Source organism: Rousettus aegyptiacus, unplaced genomic scaffold (genome assembly GCF_014176215.1).
Source record: "Rousettus aegyptiacus isolate mRouAeg1 unplaced genomic scaffold, mRouAeg1.p scaffold_m13_p_5, whole genome shotgun sequence".
NCBI classification, from domain to species: domain Eukaryota; kingdom Metazoa; phylum Chordata; class Mammalia; order Chiroptera; family Pteropodidae; genus Rousettus; species Rousettus aegyptiacus.
This window is the reverse complement of record NW_023416308.1, coordinates 117,790,731-117,803,573: the sequence shown is the minus strand read 5'-3', so window position 1 is coordinate 117,803,573 and position 12,843 is coordinate 117,790,731. Positions and strand designations below refer to the sequence as shown.

Here is a 12,843-nt window from a genome sequence, read left to right as displayed (position 1 = left end):
GGAGGGCGAGAGACTGCAGCCAAGTCACAAGTCTCGGCCGCGACTATTCCTACATCTCCAACGTAAGACAGCAGATTAGTTGGTAAGAAACGAAACTCACATTGGGCTGCAAGTGAATGGGATAGACGCTGTTTGAGGGGTGACCGAAGCTCACCTATTAGCTAAGTGACCTTAGACGAATTACTTAAAGCTCCGTTCTCGTTTGCCCATCTGTAAAATGGGGATGTTAAACATGCTTACGAGGTTGTGGGAAAGGATAAGAGACAAGGAAGGGGAGAGGCGCGGCTGCGGCAGCAGCAGTCGGTAACCGCGGATTGCTTAGGACGTGCGGCGCGTCGTGGCGCTGGGGGAGAGCCGCTGGCTACGTGAACGAATGGCTAACGGCTCCCAGGTAATACGCGGGCATTTGACACGGTCTTCCTGGAGACGGGGCCCTAGGCGAAGGAAGTAGCACATGATGGGGATGTCAATCAGTTGACGCTTGTTTCAAAGACTTAATTAATAACCTGCCCATCACTGTGCTAACAGCTATTGGAATGATGAAAGACCTAACTGGGCTCCTGCCCTTATGGAGCCTGTGTTCCATCTGGGAAGGGAAGGCCAGCTTACTTGAAACCATAGGGCGCAACAGCGTACGCATGCACTCGGAGGCACCGACAAGTGCACGAGCCACTCCCAAGGGAGGGGCAGGAGCGTAGGCACAGGAGCTATTGGACTGGCTTGTAGGTAGGGCAAGCCAGGCTCTGATGAATGTCCCTGAGTCACCCGGTCCAAGTTGGAGGGGTCCGGGCTCTTCAGGCAGGGACATTTGCCCAGGCGTGGCCAGGGGCACCTGCGGGCCCTGCCTCCTGCCTAACAAGACAGAAAGGAGAGGGCATGTGGGCTGTCTCCATCCAGGGGCAAAATGAGTAGCAGCCTGTTACATGTAAGGCACCAAGCAAAGGGCTGTAGAGAAAAATGTGTCCCACACTACGGTACCGTGAGCTGCTTGGCAGATTCTGAGTCTTCCCCATCTGTTTATCTCAGCACCCACTCAGGCGCCAGCCCCAAAAAAGGTGTTCAATTAGTGTGTTGAACAAAATAATCTGGAAAAGGGACTAGGACCTCCCTCCCCGCAAATGCTAGAATCCAAGGGGGAATTTGATTAAGTGCAGAAAGACCCAGGGAAAATACTGTGGAAGTCGAGGAAGGAGTGATTGCATCCAGCTGGGTGAGGGCTCTGCTGGTCTGGGGGCCCCAGAGGGGCGGCAGTGAAGTCTGGAGTCCCCACTGCATTTCCAGGGCCTTGCACACGGTTAAGTGCTTGTGCAGAAATGCACAAGGTGGGATTTGACACCATTCTTGGAGGATGGGCAGGAGGAGAGAGAGTTAAATGTGTCTGTCTCCTGTTTAAGCAGGTAGTATCTTAAGGGCAGGCTCCAGGATTTATTCATCTTTGCATCCCTACAGCATTTTAGAACAATCACATGCACGGAGAAAAGTTCTCGATGATTTGATTTAAATTTGTGTAAAGTGTGTCAAGAAAATAGTGTATTAGAAGTCAAGAGAAGAGAGTTTTAAGGAGGCAGCTGATCGGCACTGTCAGATGCCGCAGAAGAATTGAAAGAATAGTATGGGGAAAGTCCCCTGGCTCTGGTAATCAGGAAGTCACAGGTGACCTTTGCAAGAGCAGCTGAGAGGCAGATACCAAACCGTGAGATTAAAGAAGAGGGTAGGAAGAAAGTAGAAGGGGTGGCTATATTCCCTCGGGATTTTGATGGCAAAAGGGATAAAATCTAGAGGGGGTAGCAGGAGCACGGAAGGTTATTTGGTTAGTTGGTTTGCTGTTGTTTTCCAACAAAAGAGATCCAAACATGTCCGTGCCACATGAGGGGTGTCTGCTGGAGCAGAATGAAGAGACCTCGGGAATGGAATCAGGGACAAGCAGAGGAGAGAATCAAAAGGGTTGCTGGGCAGCCACATGCAACCAGGTGACATCGGCAAACACAACTCTCTTGTTAATGGACCCGTTTGGCATGGATTATGACAGTCCTTAGCCAGCCGGAGATGCCCAGAAGTGGGCGCAGAGTGGCGAAAGGGCATTTCCCAAGGCAGAGGACTGGCAAGGCAAGAGTGGCAGTGAACCATGGGGCAAGAGACTCTAGGGGCTTAGAGAACCTACTGCTGAGTGGCTGTGAGCCGCACTGCGGGCAGGTGGGTGGCAGAGGGGGATGGGAGGCCGTGACCAGCAGAAGGGCAGGTAAGAGCTGGACTCACCCTGGCGAAGGATGCAGAGGGTGCACCCTAAGGAGTAAGGCGGGGAGGCGGACCCAGAAGAGAGCCCAGTTAGAGGGGCAGTACAGATTTGAGTTCTGGGACTTTCCCTCAAATAGCTCCCTAGTGGTAGTGCTGAAGTGTGACCCCCTCCCGCGGATTTTGACACTGTGGACCATGGGGCAGGTAGCTCCTGACACATGACGGGTCCTGAGGCTTTTCTGTGAGTTTGTCATTGCTCCCCCATCCACAGGAGAGGTGATGAGTTGTTGCTGGTTATCTTAGGTTCCACCTCTTAAGTGCAGTCTTACAGTCAGGGACCCATGTATCCGGAGGTCAGCCTAAGAACCTGGACTACCTGAGGTTCTGCAGTGTCATGGGGGGAGGACGTCATTTCTAGAAGTCCTGTTCCCAGTAAGGCTGGGAAGAGTGGGAGAGAGGGAGGGAAGGCCCTTCTCCCTGTCACCTCCAGACAGTGCAGAGTGGATTAGAAATCTCACTGTCATCTTGGGTACCCGGTCACACACCTGTGATTGAGAGGATGTGCATAAGATGGAGAACTGTCACTTAGGGGAGGCACTTCCATGGGAGTAGGAGTGGGTTCAGAATAGGCTCTGATGTGGGGTGGCAAAAAGGTAGTCACACTTGGCCAGCTGCCCGCTTTTGCAAAGACTGACCCAGGACTTAGGGGGCCCCCTCTGTATATGAGAAGTCTCCCCACCCCCCCCCCGCCTCTCTATCTCTCACACGCACACATATGTGCACGCACGCACGAACACGGCCACCCCAAATGGGAAAGGGCCAAAGGGGAGACCCTATTCCCCTTAAACTAGAGGGCGATGGCCAGTGACCCAGGCCTGGCTGAGTGCTCTGATGGGTGGCTCCCTTTCAGCTCCCCCCTCTTCTCTGGAGCCACAACTGTCCCTGCCTTTGTCCCTTCAATTCTTGAGCTCCCTGACTCAGCCTGGTTCCCCCAATTTCCCAGCAGTGGACAAAGCCCTTGTCAGTGGGGTGAGGGCGGGGGCAGTAAGAGAATACTATGAGCTTTAGAACCAGAGATCTAGCCCTTTCCTCATCTCAACCTTCGGGGTCCCTCTGCCGCCTTAGTTCAGAGGTCACCTCCAGGCTCCTCCCCAACTTGCCCTGATCTCCAAGGCCTGGCGGATGGGTGGAAACTAACTAGGACCTTCCTCCCAGCTGGACAAAGTCTGACACCTGGTGGCCAAGGTGAGGAATGGCCAGAGGGCCCCTTTTCAGAACACCACGCCAGGGTGGCCAAGGGGAAGTTGTGGGAGGTTTAGAGGGGGTGGTGGGGACAGGACAAAAGACATATCCAGTGGCAGAAAGACCCAAACCCAGGGCAACCTTTGCCTTCCACCAGGCCCCTGCCCCTAAGCCCGCTGGGCCAGAGAAGCTGGAGCAGCGAGAGGCGGAGGTCTGTGAGGGTCGTGAGGGACTAAGAGCTGCTGCCTGAAAGAACCTGGCCCGCAGGATGGGGAACGAGGCCCAGGGTGTGTGCGTATGGCTGCCCAGGATCCGCAGTTCAGGGTGGGTGGCAGGGCCTGAGGGCCTGAGGAGCGGGGTGCTGGGGAGAGGGAAGGAGAGCGGGCAACGCCCCACAGCCCCCTGGGGCCCAGACGGCTGCTTCCCTCCCTCCACCTGTCCCCACCTTCCCACTTCTAGCTGGCTCTCCCTACAAGCTCCATCACGAGCTGGGGGAGGGGAAGGGGCTCTCAGGGCACATGCGCAGTGCTGAGGCCCCCATCCTCAGCATTGTCTGAGCTAAGCCAGGCCTAATCCCCGTGGAGCAGACCGTGGTGGGCCTCAGCCCTCAGGGAGGTTCTGGGCTCTTGTTCCAGTTCTTTTTTCTTCTTTTCTCTTGAATTCCCCCCAAGACTTTGGTCTTGGCCATAAAGTAAGGGCCTTGAGTGTTTCCAGGCCAAGGTGCAAAGCTCGGTCCTATCGCCAGCCTCTGGGGGTCAGGGCGGACGCAGGATCCTGGGGCTGGGTCTCAGGAAAGTCCCTAAAGAGGAGAGAACTTAGCTTCCAACTCAGACCTTTGGCCCGGAGTTGAGCCCGAAGCCTGAACTGGGATAGGCCCCAGGACAACGGTTTTGGGGATGGCCAGAAGGCTGCCTGAGCAGGGCAGGGGCTCCAGGACTAAGGTGATGGGGGCCAGGCAAGGGTGTGGAAGTAAAGAAGGAAAAGACCCAAGGATGGGCAGCACACTCAGGGAGCCAGATGGCGAGTAAGGGAATTTGCCGACTGGTCAAGGGTGGTTCTAAACCCTGGATGCCAACACCTCCGAGCCGTGGGGTCGAGCCCGCTGCTGTCCGGCTGGGAGAGGAGCACAGCGCTGCCCGCGGAGCATTCCCGCGGCTCCGGACCGGAACGCCAAACCCAGGATGCCTGCGCTGGAGCTGACCGCCCCGGCGCTCTTTCTGGGGGCTGGGGGACACATCCTCCAGGCTGGGCGGGAGAGGCTAGCAGGGCCTGTGCTAGGCAGAGCTGCGGGCAGTCGGCAGGGACAGTTCAGACTGTGCTCACGGAGCAGGCTGGGGTGCCAGAGGGGAGAGGCAATAGGCTCAGGCGGCAGAGGGAGCACTGCGGCCGCCCAGCGGCACACCCCATTTCACGCTCCCTGGGCGGTGGCAGGGCCCCACGGCTATCAGCTTTCAGTGGTGGGAGGGACCCGGAATAAAGAGGGTCTGCCCCACCCAGGGCTCAGGAGTTAGGTGCCACACACCTCTGGAACGCCCTTGGGGAGGGGTGGTCAGCCCCATGCAGCCTGGACGCCGCCCCTCCACAGAGCAGAGCGCTTAGTGCCTGACTGGACCCCACACCTAGGCCCTTCCCCGGCCTGGTGGAGAGGGCCTCCCTGCTTCCTGCCAGCGCAGCAGGGCCCCATCCCCCTGAGTGTGGGCCCCACTTAGTCCTGGAGGCATATAGGGAGATTAGATCAGGCCCAGCCCAAACAATAAAGCAGGGAAGGGCCCTCCAGGTTGGTGCAGCCGCCCAGGGGTTCGGCTCGCCACTCAGCCCTCCTCAGGAAGCACCAGGGACAGCCAGCTGGGAGGAGGTCCCTGGTGACGCGGCTTGCTCCTTCCCTTTGGCGGTCCCCTCTCCCGGGTGTTCTCCAACCTCGTGCCCACCCTCCTCCTATCCCAGAGCACCCAGACTCCAGGGCAGTGGGAGAAGGCGAAGGCAGCGGCCCCTGAGCCGGCCCTTGAGCTCCTGGCGGGAAGAACCGGATGGGATCTCTAGAGGCCGATTAGAGCTGGGCTGTCCCCGTGCAGATTCCCAGACTCCCACTGGCCAGCACTTCTGCTGCTGCCAGGAAGCTGGTGAGGGGGAAGTGGGTGTAGGGGTGAGTCAGCTGTGATAGGAGCCCAAGAGACAAAGGTCATGGGCAGAGAATTGAGACACTGCTTACTCAGCCTGCCTCCTCCAGGAGGTCTTCCAGGGCTATGCCAGCTCAAGGTCCAGCCATCTCTGACCCCGCCCTTCCCCCTCTCCTGTTGGTTAGGAATTTTATCTCTGCACTGACAACGTTTATGTCCCGTCTGCCTGCCCCATTAGCCTGGGAGCTGCTGGGGGACATGCAGGGGCCGCGGTTGAATTGGAGCCCCACAGTGCCTGTGAGTAACAGCACTTCCTCTGTTCCAGAATCATTTTACATCTATTCTAGCTGAGCGAGTCTGTGGGAAAGAGCTTAGAACAGAATTTGGCACACTGTAAATGCCATATAAGTGTTAGGTTTATTGTCGGTGTTTTCTGCTCACACTCACATTAGTGTGAGACAGACAGGGCCGATTTCGCTATGAAGAACTGAGGATCCGAACACTCTGGTCTCCGGCTCAGTGTGGAATCTTCCTGACTAGAAGGGCAGCGAGGGGCCGGCTGTGGGGCCCCAGGAGAGCCGACAAGGCAAACGCTCGCCTGGACTAAGAGTGGTTCGTATCTTTGGGCGCAGACTGTGAGAAAGAAGCTTCCCAAACCCATGGGCTCCTCCAGTCAGCTCTCCTGGGGCCAGGAGGGGTGGGGTGGGAGCAGGGAAGGGGGCCGGAGCAGCCCACACTCTCTTCGGACCTTCAGACCTGCCCCCACAGCGTTCTGTGGGCCAAGGGGGGTGCGGGGGGTGAGGAGTGGAAGGCTCCAGCTGGGCTCTGGGGAGTTACAAACCGGCCACGGGGATTAGTGAGGCTGAAAAGAACATTTGCCTAGGAAGGGAAAACGGGAAGTGAGAGGCTGAGGATAACGCTCTGTAAGTCCCCGGAGACCCACTGTAGGCCGGGGGCGGGGGGGGGGGGGGCAGGAGGCGGTGGTGCAGCCTGGGGCATTTTAACAGGTCCCCACCCCAGCCTCACCCCTTCGCCCCCTAACACAGCTGCAGCTATTACCCCGCCCCCTCTGCCTGCGCTGCCTGCCATTGGCTGGATCCAGGCCCCGCCCCACGGAGGCGGCCAGCCATTGGCTTAGGTCTTTGATGTTTGCGTACTCGTGGGCAAGGGGACAGGCGTCAGTCCCCTGGAACCTGCGGACTTCCTCTCTGCTTGTCTGGGTCAGCCTGTCTGCCCGCTGCTGGCCCCGGGCTCGCTCTCTGGCCCCAGCCCTCGCTCTCTCTCTCTCTCTCAGCAGCTGTCTCTCTTGGGCCCGCTGGCTTCTCTCTCCTTCCTCGCAGTCGCCTCCTTCTCTGCCTGCCTGGGTGGCCGCCATGGGCCGGAAGCGGCTCATCACTGATTCCTACCCTGTAGTGAAGAGGAGGGAGGGCCCCGCTGGACACTGCAAGGGGAAGCTGGCACCAGAGCTAGGTCTCTGAGGTGTGGGGGGAGGAGCGGGAGGAGTGGACGCCAAGGGACATGGGACGTGGGCAGACGTGGGCAATGCAAGGGGCAGTGAAATATGTCGTCTACTTCCTACGCTAGGCCTGGCAGCAGAAGGCAGAGGCAGAGGGGTGGCGAGGGCTGGGGAGCAGGAGGACAGCTGTGAGGTGAGGGGCAGGGGACCAGCCCTGAATGGCACAGGCCCGGGCAGGCCTGAGGAGCAGCTTGTCATTGCAGGGGAAGAGCCCCAGCCCCTGAGCGTGGAGGAAGCGGAGCTGGAGCTGCTGAGGCAGTTTGACCTGGCCTGGCAGTATGGGCCCTGCACAGGTGAGAACCCTCTCAGGCCCCAGGGACACATTCTAGAGCCAGTCCTGTCACCCACATGTCTCTGAAATGACCCAAGCCCCTGCCTGACCCTCTCAGGCGCTGTCCCTGGAGATGGGAGTGTCGAGGTCCCGACACGCCCCTCCACACACTGCCCCCTGCGAGGCCCCACTGTTCTTCACACCCCGGCAGGGATCACTCGGCTGCAGCGCTGGCAGCGGGCAGAGCAGATGGGCTTGGAGCCTCCCCCAGAAGTGCGCCAGGTGCTGCAAACCCACCCTGGAGATCCCCGCTTCCAATACAGGTCAGAGACAGGCCAAGGAAGGCTTTCAGGGAGCCAGGGCCTTCTCCAGGCACCACCAGCCTGGTGGCCCTGGGTAAGGACCCCCCGACCTGGGGTCCTTGCTGAGCAGGCAAGAAAATTCTACGAGGTGCCTGGCTCGGGAGGGCAAAAGGTTGCTTTCATCATATGTCTTAGCTAATGGTGGGGGGAGCGTGCACGCAGGCCCACGGGACTGTTCAGTACCGAAGGGCTGGCCAAGAACGTGCTGGCGACATCAGACCGAGGGATCTCACAGACTTCCTCCGGTTTCTCTCGTCCCTCCCACCCTGGTTTGCACAGCCTCTGGCATCTCTATCCCCTCTGAGGTCCCACCTAAGACCTCCAGCCCACTGCGTGAGAACCTCGGGATGCGAGCGAGAGCCAGTTGCTGCCCCTCAGCTCAGCTCTGCTGCGGAGCGCGTCTGGCAGGAAGGAGTCTCACAGGAAAGGAGAGGGGCTGAATCTGGAGGTCTCCAGCTCTCCATCTAACCAGCAGGCTCCCGGAGCCCCTCTGGGAGCCCCTCTGAGAGCCAATGAGTGCCTTCTGCATGAGAAGTGATCCCTGAGGGCAAGGCCCTGGCCAGACCTTTCGAAGCCTGCCTGCCACATGCCTCCCTGACCTACTCTGCAGTCCTAGGGATGGTGCAGCAACTTAGGCGCAGCCGCGGCACAGCAGGCTCGGGCAGATACGCTCCCACCCAAGCCTGGGAATCCGAGGGCAGAACTGGCTGAGCTCGCAGGGCCAGGGGTTCACTAATGCTTATCAATAAAGAACAGAGCCTGGAAGCCTGATCTCCAGTCCCTTAATGTGACCCCGAGTGGACTAAGAGCACTGAGCAAGCTGATAGTTGGGAGACAGCCAGCACTACGCCGTTTCTGCAAGGTGCGTGCGCCTCTGCCACTGCCTAACCTTAGACTTGAGAGGGAGAAAAAAAAGACACCCTAAGACCGTGGGACAAGTCCAGACATGAGCCGAGCGGCCTCTGGCGCCCCCTGGTGGCGCATGGGAAACCATTCTTTAGTTACCCTCACTGACCGGCCAGAGAAAACCTACCAGACCAGCCAGCCACCAAGCCTTCCCCGTGTGCCCCACCTCCCGAAAATGGGTCCTTCATCAGGGTAGGATCTGTGAGGCCCATGGATAGCAAAGTCCAGACAGACTTACACATTCCCAGCAGGCACCTTTGCTTCCCACATGGCGTCCAAAGCAGGGGTTGGGGGAGGGTTTCAAATCACAGGACCTGCTCAGACATAGCCCCCATCTGAGGGGCTTTGGTGGCAAACCGGATGGTGCTGGGGATGGATGGTGGAGAACTGGCTGGAGCTAGCAACGATGTGTAGGGGGCCTGGGACGGTCTGGCATAGAGACCGGAATCGGTACGTCTCACATGGTGTCACCTTCATTTGCTGAATCAGCCCCCCGTCCAGGGCAGACAGAGACAGATAGCAATTGAGCTCCTCCTAGAGAGCGGCCAAGTGGTCTTTTTAGCCTCCATTTTATTGAGCACTGATCATGCCTCAAGGACTTTGAATGGTCCAGCTCTATCCTCCCTTAGAAGTTTTCTAGAGTCTACAGAGAAGGAAGTGAAGCCCGTGAAGGTTGTGCCGAGGTGCCCGGCAGCACCAGCAGGGCTGTGGTGCGGCGGAGGCTGGGTTCCCGCGCACCAGGCTCTTCCCGTCGGCACCGCGCCCTGCCTGTCTGCTGAGCATCTGCAGGTGTTGGCTCTAGTGGTCCTCTTGGGTGTTTTTAGTGGTGAGGAGGTGGACAGAAACAAACACGTAAATACTATGTCAGTTGGTGATCAGTGGTCAGCAGAATTAGGGTTAGAGGCCAGAGAGTGCCAGAGAGGCTGGTCAGGGCAGGCTCTCTGACAGGGCGGCCTTCAAGCAGAGAGCCGAAGGATGTATGGGAGCAAGCCTGGCACCTATGTGAGCACTCCAGACCACAAGCACACTCTCCCTGGGGCAGGAGGGTCTCTAGCCCGGGCAGAGGGTAGAGGGAGCGAGGGGAGTATGGGGGAAATGAGGCCAGAGAGGCAGCAAGTTGGCCCCATAGGGCCTTGCAGGCCAGGATAGGAATCTGGATTTTATTCTGAGAGGAAGACATTGGTGGGTTTGAAGCCAATAAATGACATAATAAAACATGTTCTTGAAAACATTACTCTGGTTGTTGGAGAACAGATTGTGGTGTTGGGGGAAGAAAAGGCAAAACCACTTAGGAGGCTATTGAGTCAACTTCCTGAGAGGCGATGGTGATTTGGACCGGGGTGGGGAGATAGAGGTGGTACGAAGTAGCCAGATTCTGTATTTTGAAGAGAACTGACTGACAGGATTTGCTGATCAGCTGACTGTAGGGTTTAAAAGAGAGAGAGACAAGCCAAGGATAACTCCAAAGGTTTTGGCTTGAGCAACTGGAAGAACAGAGTTCCCATTACTAAGATGGGAAAGATTGTGGGAAGGGTAGGGTGGGGTGGGAATCAAGAGTTCAGACTTGACGTCTGTGACACATCCAAGCAGAGATGGGGAGTAGGCAGTGGATATGCAAGTCTGGAGTTCCAGGAAGAGCTCTGGATTAGAGATCTAAGTTTGGGCGTCTTTTGGACAGCATTTAAAACCATCACTGTGAATGAGATTACCTAGTGAACACAAGAAGTGGTCCAGGGACAGCCCTGGGGCCTTCTGTGCTTAGAGGCCAGGAGAAGAGGACATGCAGAAAAAGAAACAGGAGTGGCAAGACTGGAGGACAACCAGGCGAGGCCTGGGCAGAAGGCGTATCCAGGTTTCACGTGGTAAAAGAAGCCTGAGAATAGCACAATGGACTTGGCAACGGAGAGGTCACTGGAGACGAGTAGCTTCCATGGGTTGATGGGGATGAGAGTGTCGTGGGGTGGGCTCAGAGGGGATGGCGGTAGAAGTGTAAAAAGGAGCACACCAATTCTTTAGGGACTTTTGACTGTAAAGGGAGCAGAGAAATAGAATGGTAACTAGAGGGGGCGTGGGACTGAGAGAGGCATTTTTATTTGTTGTCTTTTGTTTCAGACAGAGTGATATTACAGCATGATTACATGGTGAAGACAGTGAGCCAGTAGGGAGGGCACTGGGGAGGCAGTTGTGCCATGGAGGTCTTTGTGAAGGTGGGAGGGGCCGGGACTAGTACCCGAGGAAGAGGACCGCCTGCGATAGGTGCCTCCGATGGGAGCATCCGCTGTGGCAGGAAGGGAGGCAGAAGCTGTGGGGCTAGACGCAGGGAGTGGGGATACGGTTGGGGGTGGTACATTCGAGAATTAGACGTTTGCCGAGAGCCTGGTATGGCCGGGAGAGATCTGATGTTTCCCAAGTGCCACCTGTGTCGTAGGCTGAATGCTTATCTAGTTGACTCCCTAGAACAACGTCATTAGGTAGATATTATTCATGTTTCACAGATGAGGAAACTGAGGCTGAGAGGAAAAGTGACTTGCTCAATCAGTAAACTCCAGGGCCCAATTCACACCCAGGTCTGTCTTCCACTCGACTACCCCGCACCTGCACCCCACCCGCACCTGTGCTCCGGGTGCTTAGGATGATGTTGAAGAGATCAGACCTACTCATGTGGAAAGTTAAAAAAAAACTATTATACAAGTGCCACATCTGGGCAACTAAGAGTGGTATGGACACGAGTTCTCAGGATGGACAGACCACCATGTGTTAGGGGGCCCGTCACTGCAGGGGCCCTGAGCGCGAGGACTGTCACCTCCACTGCACTGGGACTACCCCTGCCTTAGCTGATCGGCACCGTGCCCCCTCTACCCGCCATGCCTCTGCCCCTCAGACCTCTCCACTGTGGAATGAATGTGGACTCCGCCCCAGGGCGGGGGGTGGGGAGGGCTGGGGGCCAAGACACCTCTGCTCCGAATACTCTTAGTAGTTGTGTGTTTGATCTCAAAAACCTTTGGTCAATTTCACATTCTCCTCCATGACACGTCTGCATATAAAAATGAATGGACTTACTTATCAAGTAAAAGGAACCTTCCATGTGTGCCATGTGTGGCTGATGGCTGCCTTCATGTGCCCTGACACACCCACCACCACCCAGCCCAGGCTGAGCAGCATTGCAGAAAGCACCAATCGAGTGTTCACTGGAAGGAAGAGGACGGTAAGTGGCCCTTGACGGGTAACGGCCAGGCAGCGGAGAAGGGCATCGTGGACTGAGGGACTGAGCTGAGCAAAGGCAACAGGGAGAGGTGGGCGTGTGCACCCAGGGGAGAGGTGTGCAGACCGCAGCAGTCGCCCTGTTCAAATCAGTGCAAGTCTACGGCCATGTCACCCTGAACTCGCCCGATCTCGTCTGATCTCGGAAGCTAAGCAGGGTCGGATGCAGTTAGTACTTGGATGGGAGACCGCCTAGGAAGACTGGGTGCTGTAGGCGTAAAAAAAAAAAAAAAAGATAATCGGTGCAATAACAAACTAGCACTTCAGTGCTTACTACGTACCCAACACTGTTCTAAGTGTCCTTGATCCTCATGGCAACCCTAGGAATGATTATACTTTTTTTATAAAGTGATTTTAAAGAGGAAAGTCAGGCACAGAGAGGTTAAGTACTTGCCTTGGGTCACCCAGCATATGCCAAGAAGTGTCATATGGTCCCGGAGTCTGGCTTCGGAGCCTACACTCGTATCATGTGGGGATGGTGCCAGTGACACGGGCTGGGACCAAACACAGGGTCTTGAGCCTCAGGAGCTTGGACTTATCTATGGTGATGAAAGCTCTGGAAAGTTTTTTGAGCAACAGAGAAAGAGGATTGACATAATCGTTCTTGAGAATCTGTCTGGCCAGCTGTGAAAGAAAGACTAAAGGAGGACGAAACCGGCAGGCGGGAAAACCCAGTGGGAAGCTATCAAATACTCAAGACATGGGTGCTGGGACCCTGGATCAGCGGACAGAACAGAAAAGACAAAGAGCTGTATGAGAGATTTGCAAAGGAAGTTGGCAAGACTTGTGTTTGGGAAGGGAAGAATGGGAGGAGGCGACGAACGTGACTCAGGTTCTGAGCCTGGGTGGGTGAGAGAATGCTGATGCCATGGGCGGAGAAATGGCGACGGAGGCTCGGAGTCATGCAGGTTTAGTTTGAGATGACAGCAGGAC

General features: G+C 56.8%; 1 protein-coding gene and 1 pseudogene across 2 annotated transcripts; both read left to right on the top strand.

Annotated features, from left to right (window-relative positions):
- The first annotated feature begins 6,724 nt into the window (after positions 1-6,724).
- POLD4 (DNA polymerase delta 4, accessory subunit) lies at positions 6,725-8,285 on the top strand. 2 transcript variants are annotated; one of them, XM_016132464.2, is made up of 4 exons: positions 6,725-7,064; positions 7,314-7,403; positions 7,500-7,704; positions 8,023-8,285. In XM_016132464.2, the coding sequence occupies exons 1-4, from the start codon at positions 6,740-6,742 to the stop codon at positions 8,045-8,047; spliced, it is 645 nt and encodes a 214-aa protein (XP_015987950.2). In that variant the 5' UTR covers positions 6,725-6,739; the 3' UTR covers positions 8,048-8,285. The 2 variants fall into 2 exon arrangements, with proteins under 2 accessions (XP_015987950.2, XP_015987959.1); XM_016132473.2 differs by having other exon boundaries at positions 6,754-7,064; positions 7,593-7,704.
- A 3,723-nt stretch (positions 8,286-12,008) lies between these two features.
- LOC118603331 lies at positions 12,009-12,127 on the top strand (annotated as a pseudogene).
- The last annotated feature ends 716 nt before the right edge of the window (positions 12,128-12,843 follow it).